We start from the raw sequence: 19,062 nt of genomic DNA on the forward strand, positions 1-19,062 counted from the left end.
TGCCAGTGAATGATAGAGAAATTTACAATACTTGAATTGACCCACATTCACCTTAAAATAGAATAGGAAATATCAGCCTCAATTACATAATTGTTTTGGACTCCCTAGACAGAAATAATTTTCAGGGTTGTCTTGTCCGTGCATAATCTGCAATTCAAACTAGAGGCTTCATAATTTTTTCTTTCAACTTCTTTGTGATAAAATCCAACCTGTCTCCTGAGTTTAAATCTTGCCTGATATGTTTTATACATATTTGATCTTGTGTTGCAGGATGATTCTGACCAACCTAAAATTAGACTGTGAGCATGACATCTCTTTATGTCTTCAGAATCCTTCTCTAAAGGTTTGTGAAAATGCTATGAACCACCAATTCTTCTCTAAGCTTGGCCCTAACATATTTTCTCACATATAGTCGTCTTATATAGGTGCTTAATAAATGTGGGGTTAAATCACTCGATAAAGGTCACTCAGAAGATGGATCATATAGCTATACATTGATTACTTTGGTTTTTTTTTTTTTTGGAATGTCAATTAGGCAGAAAAACATTGATTACTTTGACTTTCCCTTTAAAAGGTATGAGTCACCTGAGATATATAACCTCTTATGTACTAAAAACAGTTTATAGTTGTGAAATAGTCCAAAATTCTTTCTTTCTTTTTTTTATTTTTGAGACAGAGTCTTGCTCTGTTGCCCAGGCTGGAGTGCAGTGGCATGATCTCAGCTCACTGCAACCTCTGCTTCCTGGGTTGAAGCAATTCTCCCTCAGCCTCCCAAGTAGTTGGGATTACAGGAGCATGCAACATGCCTGGCTAGTTTTTGTATGTTCAGTAGAGATGGGGTTTCACCATGTTGGCCAGGCTGGTCTTGAACTCCTGACTTCAAGCAATCTGCCTGCCTCGGCATCCCAAAGTACTGTGATTACAGGCTGGGTGTGAGCCACCACGCCCAGCCAAGAATTATTTCTCAGAGGTGATTTTGATCAATGTATAAAGTCAGGAGGTGCTAGGCTATGCTGCATTAACAAATATCCCCTAAATATCAGTTAATTATTTCTTGCTTTTATTACATGACCAGTTTGAACTTGTGTGTGTGTGTGTGTGTGTGTGTGTGTGTGTGTGTGTGTGTGTGTGTGTTGGGCAGGAGGAGGGTGTCCTTTAATCATTAGTGCCTACACTTGACAGAGGTTCCATCTTGCAATATGTTTCCAAGATCACAAGGACAGGAAAAAGGGCACCTGGCAAATTGTGCACTGACCTGTGATGCTCCTACTTGGAAGTGATGCATGTCTCATGCTCTCACAATTCATTAGCCAAAGCAGTGACTTGGCCATGCCAATTTTTAAAGGATGTAGAGTAGTGCAAGCCCTCCATGAGCCTGGAAGGAGCAAGAATCTCAGTATTTGTGAGCAGCTGAAATGACTACCACAAATTAGAAAGTGACCCAGTGCTCCCCAAATAAGCAATCACCTGTTAAAAAGAATAAATATTCCAGACTTTCTTTCTCTCCAGGTTTATTTCTAAATGCCCAGTAGAAGACAGTTAAAATAAAGTTTCAAATAAATATGAGCTCCTTTGAAAGAAATAGTTGATTTGTGTTTGAATAGGAAGATAGTATTCTGTATCTGATAGTATCTCTATGGCTCTAGAGATAACTACAGTTTGATACTAGAATAATCTACCAACCATTTTTTTCTTTTTTCTTTTCTTTTTTTTTTGAGATGAGGTCTTGCTCTGTTACTCAGGCTGGAGTGCAGTGGTGTGATCTCAGCTCACTGCAACCTCCACCTCACAGGTTCAAGCAATTCTCCCACCTTCCCACCTCAGCCTCTGAAGTAGCTGGGACTACAGGCATGCACTACTGCACCAGACTAATTTTTGTGTGTGTATATATATTTTTTTTTTTTAAAAAAAGAGACGGGGTTTCACAATGTTGGTCAGGCTGGTCTCAAGCTACTGACCTCAAGTGATCCACCCACCTCAGCCTCCCAAAGCTCTAGGACTACAGGCATGAGCCACCATGCCTGGCCTACCAACCATTCTTTTTCTTCTTCTTCTTCTTTTTTTTTTCCGAGACAGAATCTGACTCTGTTGTCCAGGCTGGAGTGCAGTGGCATGATCTTGGCTCACTGCAACCTCCACCTCCTGAGTTCAAGCAATTCTCCTGCCTCAGCCTCCAGAATAGCTGGGATTACAGGCGCCTGCCACCACGCCCAGCTAATTTTGTATTTATAGTAGAGACAGGGTTTCACTGTGTTGGCCAGGCTGGTCTCGAACTCCTGACCTTGTGATCCGCCCGCCTCGGCCTCTCAAAGTGCTGAGATTACAAACTGAGCCACCGCGCCTGGCCCCAACCATTCTTAAAAAAGAAATGCTTAGGTTCTTGCTACCCAAAATGCGGTATGGGACCAGCAGCATCAGCATCATCCGGGAGTTTGCTACAAATGCAGCTTCTCCGCACTGGATTAAGATATCTGGGGAATGCCCATGAAATCAACAATATATCACTTTTGAAATTACACAATCAGGGCCTGACAGTCTTTTTTTTTTTTTAAGCTATTCTTTTTAAATTTTGTGTTTTCAAACTGTCCTAAGGCTTAAGACTCAAAAAAAATTACAGGGATTAATCATAGGAGAAGCAAAACCCACTATATTTAAAAGTTGTGTGTGCATAATATTTTATTTCATGGGGGCATCTCATGGGACTGAAATCTTAATTTTCTAGTCTCAAAGAGAACGACAGTTGTATGATGCTACTTTAGCTCCTTTAGGCAAGGGCAGGTGATACAATACTGAGCACAACCTACATGTCTCACAAAAAGTTCACCAAAAAAGTTCAGGTTTTCCCCACACTTCTTTGGATTAATGATCAGGTCCTCAAAGAAACTTTCCAAACTTTATGGAATGTGCACATTCTCATAGCCTATCTGAGACATCACCCATTCTGGGGAGAGGGTATTTTGCTGCATGTGAAAGACACACTATTCTTAACATTAGTACAGTAGTGAACATCAGAGGCAATAGTCATATTTGGGTTTCTTTCATTCCTAAAAGCAAGAATGTATCCACAAAGAATGAAATGTAAGAATTAAGTAAAATGAAAGAAAATTAATTGCACAAAATTATTTCCTCCCTGAATTGGGGGCGGGAGAGTGGTGCTTTCTAGGAAGTTTCAGTCAACATTATCCCAACCTCCCCGGAAAACATAAACCTGATTTGGTGCTCAACAATAACGCCTAGATTTGTTTAATGCTTGTTGTGAAAATAATTTCACTCTAGATAAATTTCTTAATGTAATCACCACCTGGGGAGAGAAAGAAGATACAAACGAATTGCCATACATTTTGTGACTCTATGTAACATAAATAAGACAAAATTTATCCACCAGTTTTATGGTGCATTTTCCTTTATACATGGCTCCTTCTCAAAACTACTGCAGCAAGATACCAAAAACATTTCATGAGAAACATAAAACAGGTGCAGATAAGGTAGGGAAATGTATGTGTATTCGGAGTCACTAAGAGACACCTCAGTTATCTTCCTTATAATTTAGACATCTTGGCACAGTTTTATTCCCTACTGTTTGTAGTAATTTTTCTGCTACTCCCAAAATAAGCAAGTTTTATCATCTGCAAATACATGACACTTGGATAGGGTGGTTATAACGCTGCCTCCTTGTTTCTCTCAATTAAAAAAAACCTGTTTCACAGGAAAATAAATCACAATACCTAACCCAAATATGAAAGAACAGACTGAGCAGAACTAACAAAACTCATTTGCTCTTCTAGTTTTTAAAAATGTAAGTTTTGGACATCTGATTCCTGATCTCACCCTCAAGAAGTGGATCTGGTTATAAACTGATGATGTTTTACAGTACATGTGACCATAGTTTAGCTGCTATAATATTCTTAATATAGTTATATAGCCAGGCTATGCAAGGTTTCTCACAAAACCAGAAAAGCTACTCGATCCTTATCATTCCCTTCCTGTACTGTTCTCAATAACTGGCTTCTCAAATCATTCAGGAAACCACTGAGAATCATTAACGGGTTATTGGAATGCCCAGAGTGACTGCCCAAGGACAGGAAAACACACTGGCTCTTTTTAGAAGAACCTGGAAAAGTGCATGCAGACCATTGTGGCTGAGTTGGCAATGGATGATTTCCTTCTCACAGTGTAATGTACAATAACTGTAATTTAATTGTTAATAGAACACAACATGCAGTCTGCCTTCAGGCCTCTGTGTTTCTTGTGGTATTTTCTTCCCAGGTCGGAGTGTCTTTGTATAATCACACCTTATTCTCTTTTAACAGTTATCAACTCTTGGCTAGATCCCCTTATACAATACAGAGTATAGTTTATTCTCAGTAGTGTAGCCATCCTCATTATCATCAAACAGAACTAATTGCTGAGATGTTCATACTAATATGCAAAACAGCTTGTCCTTTGTTATTTAGAAATTGTTTATATTAAGTTTATATTCTCTTTTAATTTGTTAAAGATATAATTCTTTGACTGAGATAGGACATTTCTTCTCATTTGTTTATTTATTTTAGAGATGAGATCTCACTATGTTGCCCAGGATGATTTCGAACTCCTGGCCTCAACCAGTCCTCCTGTCTCAGCCTCCCCAAATGCTAGGATTACAGGTGTGAGCTACTACACTCAGCTATTTCTTCTAGTTTTAGATCTATATAATAAAACGATGCTTTTCTGTGATCCCTTAACATTCTCTACACTCACGTGCATGTTCAAAGCATATTTGTTTTACTGTTGCCTAGTTTTCCATGTCATTCATTGATTTATCCAATGCATATTAATTATCAGTCACTTTTCTCATTACTAAGGGTACTTGAGTGAACAAAGCAGACAAAACCCCCACCCTTAAAAAGCTTATATTATTTTCAAGTTGTTGCAACTTTAGGTGTTTTTTAAAAAATAAAAATTCCCAGCTGATAAAACCAACTTATTTGACAGCTACCTGCCTCACCAATATAACCAAGTTATAGCCAGAATTCAGAAATAACATTTTTGAGCATTTATTGTGTGTGACAATGTGCCAATCACTTTACATTTATTTTAGCTCATTTAATGCTTACAACAACTAGAAGGAGGTACTATTAGGATCCCTATTTTACAGATGAAAAAAGTGAAGGTCAGAGAGATTAGTTAAGCAGAGGGTACAAGATTAGGTTCCAGTTGACTCTTAACAACCATTTCATATTCCAGGTGATGCTTTACAGACATCTGATGAATGGATGGATGAATGAATGCATGCACTTTGGGAACTCCCATTCAGCTTGGCATAAATACTAACTCCTTAGAATACCCTAGAAAAATCTAGACCTTTTGTTGGAAGAAAAGAGTGGGAAGGGTGGTAGGGAATTATTTTTTCGAGTGAATTGAGGCAGATGATCTTACAGATGACTGGGTTCTAGTCAGCATGGTTGCTTTATCTGGTGAGAGATGAGAATTGTGCAGACACCAGTTCTGTCTGCCCTGGGCCCTCAAACTGGGTAGCCTCTGAGATTCAAGTTCATCAGTACAGTGTTGGAGGACAGTTCCTGCAGAGCCCCATGAATCAGAGGAGACTCGGAGGCAGGAGGAACTGGCTATCCTAAAGGTGATTTTAAACCGGGGTAGCTAGAGCCCAAAGAAGGGCGAAACCAGGACTAACTGCCCCATAGCATGAGGGGCAGCGCCTGTAAAATTACATAGGATTTGTAAAGGTGGAAGGCACTGTTGCGCCGGGTAAAGCTTCGCAAGGTCGTGGTAGGGGAAATGATTCACTCCCCTTCCCTATTCCCTCGCAGCATGGTCCTCACAACCCCCTTCTCTTTCCCCATTTCCATTTCCGGACTCTTCTCCTGCCCGCAGGGCATACGCACGCGCAGAGAGATTGCCAGCCCTGGCTGCCAGAGACCCGGAAGCATCGATCGGCTCTGTGCTCGGTTTCTAGACTTGTCGGCGCTCGATTGAGGAGCGTGGCTACGTTGCTTCCGGTGCCTGGCTCCGTTTCCTGCTTTTGGTTCTTACAGTAGTCGGCGTAGGCCTTAGGTGGGTTTGTGCGCCTTCTACCTCGCTGTTTCGGTTTTCCTGGCTCCTCGGCCCTTTTCTCCCCTGTTGCAGCTGGGAGCGGACGAAGCGCGAAGCTGGGGTGGGTACGCGTTTGGCCCGGGTTTGGATCTCGGAGGGGCAGGCTTGGGGGTGAGGAGACTGACTCTGGGGCCGGGCATCGCGTGGCAGCTCCCTTGGACTTCGTTAGGGGGCCTTGGGCGAAGGTGCTTGTGTCTGGAGAGGCGGGAGGCTTGCGCGTACGAAGTAAAGGATAGTTAATGTCAGTCTGCTTGTGCGAGGCGTGGACAGTTCACTGCGCTTTCAGGTGTCTTCCAGCGGCTCCCTTTTGGTGGTGGCGGGTAATTCAGGGTGTCCCTGTAACAACGCAGCCCACGAGCAAACCTCGCATGAAACCCTGCAAGAGCCTCCCCTTTGTCCCCCTACCTTCACTTTGACCTCTGCCTCAGTCACTTCCCTTTCGTCGTCTCCTTTGCGACCCCTGCCCCTTCTCCAGATTTCGATTTAGGGGGTCGCAAGGCTTTGAGAAGCGTTACGTTTTACCTGTTACCTGCACAAGTGCAGCCCCTGCTTGTAGGCTCTTCCCTTGTCAATCATCCAATGCAATTCACATACAGTGGATGCTCTGTAAATATTGTGAGATAAAGGAATATGTGGGGCACACAAGGAAATCATCCAAGTTCACAATTTGCAAGTAAAAACCATGTAAAAAATGCAGTAGTGTGGTATATGAGGAAGAGAAGTGTAGAGGAGAAAGCAAGGGCTGAATTTCCAGGCCTGATGCTTATTAGCTGTGTGACCTTAGGCAAGTTCCTTACCTGGTAATAGCTGTTAATAATAGCTACTTTAAGTGTTTACCGCTGATGCAGAACTGTGCTAGAATTCATTTAGTCTTCTAAGTTCTATTGGGTAGGTTCTGTTACCATTCTTATTTTACTGATGAGGACCTGAGAGGTTAAGGAACTTCCCTCAGGCAAACAGCTAGTAAGAAGCATAAATAGGATTTGAATTCACATCTGGCTGGTACTGGAATCTGAGTTTAATCGTCATGCCACACTGCTGTCATTGAGCTCCTTTCTTTCAAGTCGGTTGGAGATAACCTTGGAGTCCAGACAGCTTGGTGATGCTGTATACAAATTAATAGGTATGGAGGGACTTTGTAAGTGCACCCATTAAGTAGTTGGCAAACTTCATTAATGTCTAACCTTATGATTTTTACTGGATGTACATTTGCTACTTTGGTCATTTTTCTTCAAATCTACATTTTAAAATTATTTCATTGAGGAGGTGGAAAGAAAATGTCACGTGTCATAAGTGAAACGTAAGTGTAAAAATAAATGTGTTGAATTAAATGATGTTACTAAAATCTGGCTAGGTATTTTTGAGCATGAGAAACTGTTCTTCTTCTGTATGAAAAGGAGGGCTAGTAGGTGCTGGAGATACCATAAAGGCTACAGCCAAACTGACATTTTCTGACAACTGGGATTGAAAGAGAAATGAAAAGTTAATAATTCTTGTGTTGTGTCCTTATGCCACAGTCCAGTATAATTTACTCCTTCCTTTTTATAACAGATTTTTTACTGTCTCCTGAAGAATTTAACACAAACATGGATATCAGACCAAATCATACAATTTATATCAACAATATGAATGACAAAATTAAAAAGGAAGGTAAGTGCTTTTTAGAATACTTGTTCACTACTAAAATGTGTTTATTTACTACTGTCTTAAAAATTGTACTGCCTCAAAACCTCTCACCTCATCATCTTAGTGCCTGAAATAATGGTTTATCCCATTTCCTATAGGGATTTGAAGGCTTTTAAAAAACAAAAATAGGTAGGAACTGACAGTGTGTTCAGTCTGTTTCTACTCATAGATATAATGGTTTCATATAACTTTTAAAATTATATATAGCCAATGGGAATAGTATATGTTTTTATAAATATTAAAATATATAACTGTATAAATAAGTGAATGGTGTGGGGGCAACTCAATGCAGTATCATTTTATGAAGACTTTTGTCATTATTTTATTACCAATAACTTGTTTCTTTTCTAATTTGGACAGAATTGAAGAGATCCCTATATGCCCTGTTTTCTCAGTTCGGTCATGTGGTGGACATTGTGGCTTTAAAGACCATGAAGATGAGGGGGCAGGCCTTTGTCATATTTAAGGAACTGGGCTCATCCACGAATGCTTTGAGACAGCTACAAGGATTTCCATTTTATGGTAAACCAATGGTAAGCCAATTCCATTATTTCACTTTAATCAAGAAATTAATGATATTGATGGGACAGTAGATTTGTAAATATGCTTGAAACTGTGGCTATTGCTTTCTGCTTTTAATTATGTGTGTTTGGGTTTATGTATTTTTATAGAAAAACCGTAGCAGTAGAGTTTAATTTATGACAGTTCAGATGGGCAAAAACAAAATACATTGAGATGTAGAATATTTTAAAAAATAATGGCAGTCTAGGCAATAGTCTTATCTCAAAAAGTTAGAAATTAATAATATCCTGGAAGACTTGAAAAGAAACCTGTTTGTAAACTTGTAAAACATGACAAAACAAAAGTCATGAGTCAAAGAGGAAATTCAGTCTGAAGTTTTAGAAAATGTCGTAGTGAAATACTATGTGTCAGAAGCTGCACAGTCTAGATGAAACAATGATCTAAGGAAAAATGATAGGTTTAAACTCATAGGTTTTAGGAATAACAATGGAAATGAAATGGTTATGAATGGAGAGTTTTAAACTCAGGAATGACATAATGAGATTCACATCTAGCTGTTGGATGAAGGTCGCATTGTGGGAGGGACAGAAAGGAAGTGGGAAACTCAATTAGGAGGCCCTTGATGTAAGTCAGAGATGGTAGAGGATCAGATAAAGGTGACCACAGAGTGTGAAGCAAGGGGTTTCTATGTATGAGTGAATACACCATATCTTAGGTGTGGATTCCAAACTGCTTTTTTTCTGCGATTAGAATGTGATGTGAAGGAGTGTTGGACAAAGAGCCAAGGGCCAGGGTTTAGAGGAGCTGGGTCTTCATTCTGGTTGTACTATTAACTGGCTCTGTGCCCGTGGTTAGTTTTACCACCTCCGGTAAACAAATTGGTTGTTCTTTGGTCTAATGCAGGCATCAGCAAAAACTGTAAAGAAGTACATAATACCTTAGGCTTTGTAAGCCATATATGGTTTCTGTTACCTGTTCTTTTATGTACTTACGTTTTTTAACAACCCTTTAACATTATCTAAGAAAATTCATGTAGGCCATGCTGATGCAGGCTGTGGGCAGGGTTTGGCTCACAGACTGTGGTACAGACTGCTGATCTAACCCATTCATTTTGCAGATGAAGAAACAGGCACAGAAAGTTTTAATTGTTCATCTAGGTTATAGTAATATAACCAGTGGCAGCCTCAGGAGTTGACAACTAATCTAACAGCTAGTATTGTGATTTTTTTTCTGCATTACAGGTCAGCAAACTTTCCGTAAAGGACCAGATAGTAAATATGTTACACTTTGCAAGCCAGATAATCTGTGTTGCAACTACTACTCAACTCTGCTTTTATAGCAGGAAGAGCAGTCCCAGATGAGAACAGGCAGTGTTGGCTACAGACAGTAGTTTGAGGACCCCTGTTTTATACCATGATGCTTAATTCAAGACTCAGCACCTTTTTTTCTGTTATTAGAGCAAGTTCTTCTCATCCTCTATCCAGCTTTCCTTTTCCCATCACTTCCCAGCTGACTGGACACCATTTTTGTGGAAAAGCCTATCCCAGGAAACTGTGGGATGATACCTATGTAATGTAATTTTTAGTAAATTGGTGTTTCCTGAAACTAGGCGGTCTCTCATAGTAGTATAAAGAAACACCGTTAATTGAGATCTCAGTTGGCAGCAGCATAGGGCCTGGGTTTTAGCTTACATCTAAAATTATATTAACTTGAAAGTACAGTTTCTTCCCATAGAGGGTTTAGAGCTATTTTGCTGAGTTGAGATGACAAGTTTGCATGTGTCTGTTACTCAGATACAGGAAAGGAAATTGTTTGCTGTGTTGGGCACCAGCCTCACCTTGCCAACTAATTATTTTTTAAAATTAGTGGGAAAGTGTATTAGATTGATTATTATATTGAAGCATTTTGGGAGGTCTATTCTTTTCCTACAGAAAGGTAACAGATACTGCCAAATCTCCATCTTAGAAGAGGGGAAATAGAGTTCTTTGGGCTGTCTTGTTTATGTCTTACTGTGGTTTTAGTTGCTCTTCTGTTTTAACTCCAACATACTGATCAGAAATGAACAAACTTTGCTATAACTTGGAACTCAGAACAGAATTACTCTCTCTGATTCAAGGGCGTTTAGTTAATGCCAAAAGTACCTTAATAAAGTAGAACTGTCTTCCTAAGGGCTTTGTCATGAAAACTTTGGCATAAGTGTAAATCTTGCCCTTCTCTAAGTTGTGGTTAGACTTTTATCTCTAATAGGTATTTAGCCTAGACTAGCGTTTCTCAACCCTGTCACTTTGGACATTTTGAAATGAGTGAGTCTTTGTTGCAGGGGGCTGTCTTGTTCATTACCCCGTGTTTAACAGCATCCCTGGCCTCTACCCACAGGATGCCAGTAGCATAACAACGAGTAATGTCTCCAGCTAGTGCTAGCTGTGCTCTGACAGACAAAATCACCTCTGGTTGAGAACCACTGGTTTAAATGAGCCAGCTAAGAGCTATTGCTGAGATCAGGTGTTTTCACAGGTGACTAGGTCATAAGGACAGACAAATCAGGTCACCCAAGATCTATTCAGGTCAGGCACGAGGTTGCAGAGCCAAGGGAGTTGTGAGGGAACCCTTAGGACCAAGTCAGAAGTTAGTCTAACCCTTCAGCCTGTCTCCTTTTGGTTAGATGATGATGGCAAGACTAGCAGAGTTGCATGCAGGGATAAGCACACTTAGAGCCACTGTGGTACGGCAGCCCAGACCAGCCAGAAAGAGCCTGGGATTCTGAGGTGTGGGTTTAGGCCTACTCCCTCCCCTCTTGTTTCCCCAGTGTAGTCATCTCTAGCTGAAGTAAAGGAAGAGGAAGAACTGATCTTGGTTTTGACAAATTCTTTGCTTTGTAATCCACACTACTTTAAAATGTTTCTTGTTCTCTTCAGATCAAGATCAAATTCTTGTTATACGGGGCAATAAAATTTTGCATACCTATTTTATACAAAGTAATTTGTACAGATTACTACAAAGAAGTAATTTGTACAGATTACTACAAAGAAGTAATTTGTACAGATTACTACAAAGAAGTAATTTGTACAGATTACTACAAAGAAGTAATTTGTACAGATTACTACAAAGTAGTAATTTGTAGGATTATTGCATTTTGATCAGAGAGGCAATAATTCTTTCAGCTCCAAGGAGGAAGAGTTTGCTTGAAATGGAGGTTGGAGATTGCAGATAGTCATACCTAGATAACGGTTTAACTCATGGCAGAAATATTCAGACAGTTCATTGGTGCTGAGTGTAGTTATGTGATAATGCTTTAGGCCAGGGCTACTCAAAGTGTGGTCCCCATACCAATAACATTACCGTCTTCTTTGTGCTTGTTACAAGTGCAGAATCCCAGGTTTGCCCAGACCTACTACATCAGAGCTTTTACCTACTTTCCAGGCATTTGGAATGCAAACTATAATTGATCAAATACTATCTTGGACAAGTTTTTGAACCCTTCCCTGTTGTAACAGGTGCCTCTTGGTGCCAGCATGAAAGCATATGCAAGTGGTCCAGTCACATTATCTGTGATTCCATTCTTTTGTTTCCTTTTAAAACATTTTAAAATTTAGTAAGTTGATTCCACTATTAAAGTCACTTCATGTAAAGGTGATAGATTCAAAGGAAAGTCATTCCCAGTCTTCTGTACTTTTAACTATTGGAAGTAACATTCCATATGACACATTCCACAGCTGATGGACACATGTCAATGCTTCTATTGAGAGTCACTGGTAAGGGGAAGGCAACTCTCCAATGCATTTTTGTTGTTGTTGTTTTTGTTCTGTGTGTGTCTGTTTTTTTAAACACACGTGCTTATAGCAGCTTTATTCCTAATCGCCAAAAACTGTAAACAAACCAAGTATCCTTCATTGAATGATGTAAAACAAATTGGTACATCAATACAATGAAATACTACTCGCTGTTAAAAGCAATGGCGTAGATCTCAAAGGCATTATGCCAAGTAAAGGAAGGCAGCCTCCGGGTTACGTCATGTATGATCCTATCTATGCGACATTCTGGAAAGGGCAGCAGGGACAGAGAACAGATGAGTGTTTGGAAGAGGAGGGGTGGGGTAACAAAGGGGAAGCATGAGGGGATTTTTAGGTGATAGAACTGCCCTGTGTCCTGACTGTGGTGGTAGATACATTAGTCTTTACAAGTGTTACAACTCAGAGCTGTACATCCAAAAAGTAACGATGCAAAAAAGTTTTATTTAAATCCCCACATTTATGATGTTTAGAATTCTAAAAAATGAAAAAAAAAATTCAAATAAACTCATTAAAAATGGTTTAAAAGAAATTTTCCATCTAGTTTTCTGCCAGAAAAGTTGTTCTGTGGGGACTCTGCCAAACCAGCCCTAGTGTTCTGTGGGCCTATTCTATCTGTAAAACAGGATTAGTCTAGAATGGTGATTTTCTTTATTTTTCACCAGCTCCCTGAAATTGCATCCCTAGGTGCTCCCTGTGTGACTGTGGGGTGAGGGTAGGTTTGGAGAGAAAAGGGCATTTGGCCTCCAATGGGCTCTGGAGCCACAGTTCTATGTCAAGCTGAGCAGTTTTGCTTTTGTTTGTTTTATATGTTGTTTGTTGAAAACCTCTGGATTAGAATAGCTGATCTTGAGCCAGATCCTCAGGCACTGAGGAGATTTGAACAGTTCAGGATTCCAAAGCCCGCTGGTGGAGCCCACTCATTTGTCCCTTTAACACTTCAATGCAGTTTTCTCTATTCTTTGATGAAATGGAGAGAAGCCGTGTTACAGATATTTCAAAGTCCTGTGTTTCTCACATGAAAATATATGGTTTTTTAAAATCTTATAAACACACTTGAATCTAACTTTGTCTAAATTATGAATTATAGCCCACAGTTTACTTCCATTTGGCACTCAGTATATTCTGACAGATTTCCTTAGGGATATGTTTAAAATTAGCTTGTAGTGTATTTGCGTAATGAAATTTGAAATATTAATGACTAGTGTAAACATCCTTCAGCATGAGAAGTAACCTGTTTTCAAATAATTAAAACAGCGAATACAGTATGCAAAAACAGATTCGGATATAATATCAAAAATGCGTGGAACTTTTGCTGACAAAGAAAAGAAAAAAGAAAAGAAAAAAGCCAAAACTGTGGAACAGACTGCAACAACCACAAACAAAAAGCCTGGCCAGGTAAGAAAGACCAAAAAAGTTCCTGTTTGTATTGGTATTAAAAACTTGATAGATGTTTGTCTTACAGGTGAGGAATGATCTTAGGCTTGTTTGTGTATGTGCATAAATGTGTGTTTAAAAGGTGGTTTTAAGAAGCTAGAATGGTTGACTTATAAAATTCAGTATGAAGAAACAAAATAGAAACCTTAACATGCAGATTTATATTAAGCAGTTTTAAATTTGCATGGCATTTAATTCCATCATTGTCTAAAATATGTTAATACCTTTTGGTTTATTTCTCAAGTTTTGCTGCCTATAAATAATACTGTAGTTATTATCTTTAATCATGAGTATACTCAAAGTGTCTTTCTGGCTGGGCGCGGTGGCTCTTGCCTATAATTCCAGCACTTTGGGAGGCCGAGGCAGGCAGATCACGAAGTCAGGAGATCAAGACCATCCTGGCTAACACGGTGAAACCCCGTCTCTACTAAAAATACCAAAAAAAATTAGCTGGGCTTGGTGGCGGGTGCCTGTAGTCCCAGCTACTTTGGAGGCTGAGAGGCAGGAGAATGGCATGAACCTGGGAGGCGGAGCTTGCAGTGAGCCGAGATTGTGCCACTGAACTCCAGCCTGGGCAACAGAGCGAGACTCCGTCTCAAAAAAAAAAAAGAAAAAACAACAACAACCAAAAAACAGACAAAAAAAAAACAGTGTCTTTCTTTGAACAATTCAGTAATACAAAATATAATTTGAAATACCAGATAAAAGTGAAATTAACTGCTGGGCGCCATGGTGGCTTATGCCTATAATCCCAGCACTTTGGGAGGCTGAGGTGGGTGGATCACCTGAGGTCAGGAGTTCAAGACCAGCCTGGCCAACATGGTGATACCCCATCTCTACTAAAAATACAAAAAATTAGCCGGCCGTGGTGGTGGATGCCTGTAATCCCAGCTACTCAGGAGTCTTGAAGCAGGAGAATTGCTTGAACCTGGGAGGCAGAGGTTGCAGTGAGGCGAGATTATACCGTTGCACTCCAGCCTGGGTGACAAGAGCAAGACTCCATCTCAAAAAAAAAAAAAAAAAAAAAGTGAAATTCACCAAAAAGTAGTTACTTCTGGATTGAAAGTGATTAAAAGTCAGTTTTACTAAATGACTTATGTCCAGTTGTTTTTAAAAGTAAGACTAGGCCTTGGTTTTCTCTTATATATTTCTCCATAATTTTAAAGCTAAGAGGTTAAATTTTATAATATACTATTTAAAGTTTAGGGCTGGCCTTAACAAAAATAACCGACAAATTAAGAACATGAGTGTTTGAGTCAGTGTTACGATATAAATTCTTAAAGTAAAATTAAATGGAGTAAGAAGGATATCTGTTGGAATTAATGTTATTTTTAATGCAGTAATTATAAATATAAATACCTGCTGCGTTTTTGGAGGGATTGGATATTTAAACTCTCCCTATTTCTTTTGCTTAGGGAACTCCAAATTCAGCTAATACTCAAGGAAATTCAACACCAAATCCTCAGGTAATTTTTTTTCCATGTCGTGCTTACCTTAAAATAAGATTGTAAAAATTACAGCAGTGGTATAAAACAATTTCCATGTCTCCAAAAACAAAATGATTTCATCTACAAGACACAGTGCGTGAAATTGTCTGCCACTGTAATGTAAAAACTCACTCCTGAAGAACATTTTAATTCTTTTTTAGAGAGAGAAAACAACACCTGACTTTATTTCTTGTTTTCCATAATGAATCAATGACAGAATCAAAATGACAGACTTTAAACTCTGAGGGCTGGGAGCAAACATTTTGGTTTTCTCTACAGTACCTAAAGCTTTACACAGTTGCATGGGTGAGGGTAACTGGCAGGGTCAGGGGCTCTCTTCCATTCCAGTTGGTTGAAACACTACAGTGTTTTCTGGAGACTCACACACTCTTTGGGCACATAGTTTTATAGTTACCTTTGCTCTCACTTCCTGAACACAAATAAATGTCAGCCTTTTTTTTTTTAAGCCTCCTTGTACAAATGTTTTAGAAACTCCGCTTTAAATCTCCCCGTGATGTACCTCAAAGAGAAAGCCTCAGTAATGTGCTGATGGTTTCATACTTTTTTTTTCCAGATGCCGGGGTCTGGCAAGATCCTTAAATCCGTAGAATTCTCTGTACCACTGAGGTTTTTCTCCTCTTGTTTTAAGTTACTTGGATTTTTTATCTCCTCAGCATTTATAGTCCAGTTCACAAATGCCAGCACTTAATCCTCTAAGCCTTGAGTTGTTCACTAATTGTTTTTTATACTTGCTCTTTTCTCTTTTATGACAGTAGCCTGAAGACAGAGCTCTTTTCTTATATACAAGACCCTTTAGTTTCCCATAACCTCTGGGTGGGATATCAAATGAGTAATATCTAATAAACTGTTTGTTACTGCTTGTTTGTATGTAACTAGATGCTGTGTATATCTCATTTATTTGCCAAAAATAAGTAAATTAAAAGTCCCTAAGCAGTGGTTCTCGGTGGTAATCTTTCTAGTTCCAATTTTTTTTTTTTTTTTTTTTTTTTTTTTAGTATGCTGGGAAGTAGTAACAGTACAGAGGAATTGAGTATCTGAGTGATACTGAGTGTGGTAACCAGCTACGGAGGGGTGACATTGCTGGCCATCTCTAATTTTGTTAAGATCTTTGATTATGTTATCCAGGTGACAAAATTCTCCAATCACGACTCACTTCCAGAAGCTTAAAACATAATTTTTTCATATACTGTTAAACACTTAAGAGATTTGTAATTTTCCAAACTTTCAATGTCTTTACTTGAATGTCTGCCTTGCTTAGTTACTGTAAGGTTTTGATTTATTTCTCCAGTGTCATTGTTTTTCAGCTTTGTTGTTTGATATAGTAAGATTTCACATGCCTAGCTCATGATGCTGTTTAAACTTACAAGCTAACTTTGCCTTTTTACTTTTTAATAGGTCCCTGATTACCCTCCAAACTATATTTTATTCCTTAATAACTTACCAGAAGAGACTAATGAGATGATGTTATCCATGCTGTTTAATCAGTAAGTTTTTTCATAAATAAGTCTGTTTCTGAGAGCTTCCTCACAGGACAAGTAGTACTTCCGTGGGTTGAATCCATTTATCATACAGCAGTAATTCTTTACAGGTTCATTGATTTGGTTTGGGATGAATCATGAATTAGAGCCAATTTGCCGATTTAGCAAATAAAAAGCTAAATTTCCTCTAATGTTTGAATTCTTAACTCTGATTGATGTAATAACAAAGCTTTGATATAATATAAAATAGAATTAGTTTATTCTTGCAGTTCTTCCATGTTATTAATTACACATTAGGCTCTTCCGTCTACTCAGTATTCTTGGTTAGGGTATGGTTATTTTTCTTGGACTAGTATTAGGAAGTTGCTTAACAAATTTTAACACAAAGCAAACATTTATGTACTTGTTGTATACAAGAATTGTTTTTCTTCTTTATAGGTTCCCTGGCTTCAAGGAAGTACGTCTGGTACCAGGGAGGCATGACATTGCTTTTGTTGAATTTGAAAATGATGGGCAGGCTGGAGCTGCCAGGGATGCTTTACAGGGGTTTAAGATCACACCGTCCCATGCTATGAAGATCACCTATGCCAAGAAATAACATTTGGGATAGTCGTCTTTAAAAGACTTGGTGTTATTTATAGTGTTTGTTTTGATAACATTTGGCTGGGTCATTTTAATAGTTAGAGATAAGGAGGAGTAAAAGTGAAATTTTTGTGAAGGACTTAAATTATCCAGTGTTTCTTTAGCCTTGGTGAACTATGAAATACGAAGGCCTTAATTTTGTACAATAAACTTTTATTTGTATTCTGTGTATATAATGCTTTCTTGATTGACCCATCGCCCTATCATCAAATGACTTCTAGTCTAGAACACACTTAAGGTTTATAAACTTGGGTAATAGGATGCTTTTCTAGTGTTACTTTGGAGGAGCTAATGATACAACATCATTGAACCATTCAATAAAAGTTAAGTAAAATTAGATCACAGAAGCTAGTAGATGACTGTTGTATTAATGGTAACAATGATTGTTCTGGGTATTAGAAGAAAATGAGACCCAGGCAGGATCTAAATTTGATCTTTGTATCCTTTTAAGAAGTGAATATATTATTTTGCTGCTAGTAGGGATTCCACAAGTTTTCTTCATTCAGTATTAAATAAAGGCTGTTCTTACTGTTTACTGAGAAAACAGAAAGGGAATGCTATCTTCACACTTTGCATTTAATGCTGTTTCCTTCATGAGGCAGGACTGTTCTAAGGTTAATACGCAACCTCTTTATTGAAAGACCTCCAGGGTAAAAATTTTTTGATCTATAGTCTCTTTTCCCCCTTAAGACAAATAGACTGATTAATAAAGAGTTGCCAGTGCTAAGCTTGCTACTTCTTTGTAATTCTTAAACACCAATGTTCAAGTATTTCCAAAGCCCATTTTCTTTAGCTTTTGATGTATGTTTAAGGCTATTGATTCAGTCCTCTGCTGAGTAAACCATGGGTATCTCCAGAAGTGGACAATTTGTTTTTACAAGTATGGTACATATTAACAGTAACAACAACAAAAAAGAAAACAGTACTTATTTTTCTGGTGTTCCTGTTTTAGTATTCCTTGAACAAAACCTTTATCACTTGGAATTTTTATTGTCTACTTATGGAAAGACTTTTAGACTTATGTAGACAGTATCACATCACTCTTATGCATACATAAAGAGGAAAAAAAAGTTTCCTATAACTTTGTCACAGTTAGTCTGACTCTTCTGAATAACTTTTTTAATCCCAGTAGTCAAGCTCCTGTACTTTTGTAAAATATATTAACAGTGAATTACTAGAAAATGGGCCATGTTCTTGTATATTACAGTGATGTCAATTGCTGATAAATTTTCTAACTGCTTACTCTCGGATACCGTACTTGTCTAAGAACTGAAAATAATTCACAGACTGATCCCGTGCCTAGGCCTGGCCATGCTTTGAGTGGCTGTATTGGAGCAGAAAGGCCAGGGTGGCTCACCTGGGGTGAGAATGAGGGGGGTGAATAGTAAGAGGGGTCGTGTAGGTCTTCTTCAGGATATGCTTATACTCTTGAGTGAAATGGGGAACTATTTTAGAGAATTTTTTTAAAGCGAGTTAGAATTTACATACAATAAAGTTCACTCATGTTAGTGTTCCATTTGATGAGTTTGGGCAATTGTATATAGTCATGTAATAATCAGTACAGAGCATTCCATCACCCCCAAAATTTCCCTTATACCCCTTTGCAGTCAATCTATTCCCCTCTACCCTTGGCCGTAGTCAACTACTGATCTGCTTTCTGTCCCAACAGTTTCGCCCTGTCTGGAATGCTTTGGAAATGTATCTACTGTTGCCTACATCAGCAGTTCCACCAATGAATGGGCATTTGGGTTCTCCAATTTGAGGCTATTAAGAAAGTGGCTATGAAAATTTACATACAAGTCTGGGCATATGTTCTGTTAGATTTCAAGCAGAAGAGTGATAAGTTAGTTTGATACAATTTCTAATTTATATAAAAGTTGCAGAAATAGTACACAGAACTCTCATAAA

The 19,062-nt window shown here is 38.7% G+C and overlaps 1 protein-coding gene across 2 annotated transcripts; it reads left to right on the plus strand.

Moving 5' to 3' along the window:
- The first annotated feature begins 5,917 nt into the window (after positions 1-5,917).
- Positions 5,918-17,330, plus strand: SNRPB2 (small nuclear ribonucleoprotein polypeptide B2). 2 transcript variants are annotated; one of them, XM_003810591.5, is made up of 7 exons: positions 5,918-6,054; positions 7,645-7,743; positions 8,140-8,312; positions 13,347-13,487; positions 14,942-14,992; positions 16,430-16,518; positions 16,951-17,330. In XM_003810591.5, the coding sequence occupies exons 2-7, from the start codon at positions 7,680-7,682 to the stop codon at positions 17,108-17,110; spliced, it is 678 nt and encodes a 225-aa protein (XP_003810639.1). In that variant the 5' UTR covers positions 5,918-6,054; positions 7,645-7,679; the 3' UTR covers positions 17,111-17,330. The 2 variants fall into 2 exon arrangements, with proteins under 2 accessions (XP_003810639.1, XP_003810638.1); XM_003810590.5 differs by having other exon boundaries at positions 5,982-6,154.
- Positions 17,331-19,062: the final 1,732 nt, after the last annotated feature.

This window comes from Pan paniscus, chromosome 21, assembly GCF_029289425.2.
Source record: "Pan paniscus chromosome 21, NHGRI_mPanPan1-v2.0_pri, whole genome shotgun sequence".
In the NCBI taxonomy this organism is placed as follows: domain Eukaryota; kingdom Metazoa; phylum Chordata; class Mammalia; order Primates; family Hominidae; genus Pan; species Pan paniscus.

Excerpts from the sequence above, each read along its gene's own strand:
- SNRPB2 (XM_003810591.5), top strand. The coding sequence starts at position 7,680 with ATGGATATCAGACCAAATCATACAATTTATATCAACAATATGAATGAC. Across the intron at positions 7,744-8,139 it reads TGACAAAATTAAAAAGGAAG|AATTGAAGAGATCCCTATAT; the intron begins GTAAGTGCTTTT and ends TAATTTGGACAG. Across the intron at positions 13,488-14,941 it reads CAAACAAAAAGCCTGGCCAG|GGAACTCCAAATTCAGCTAA; the intron begins GTAAGAAAGACC and ends TCTTTTGCTTAG.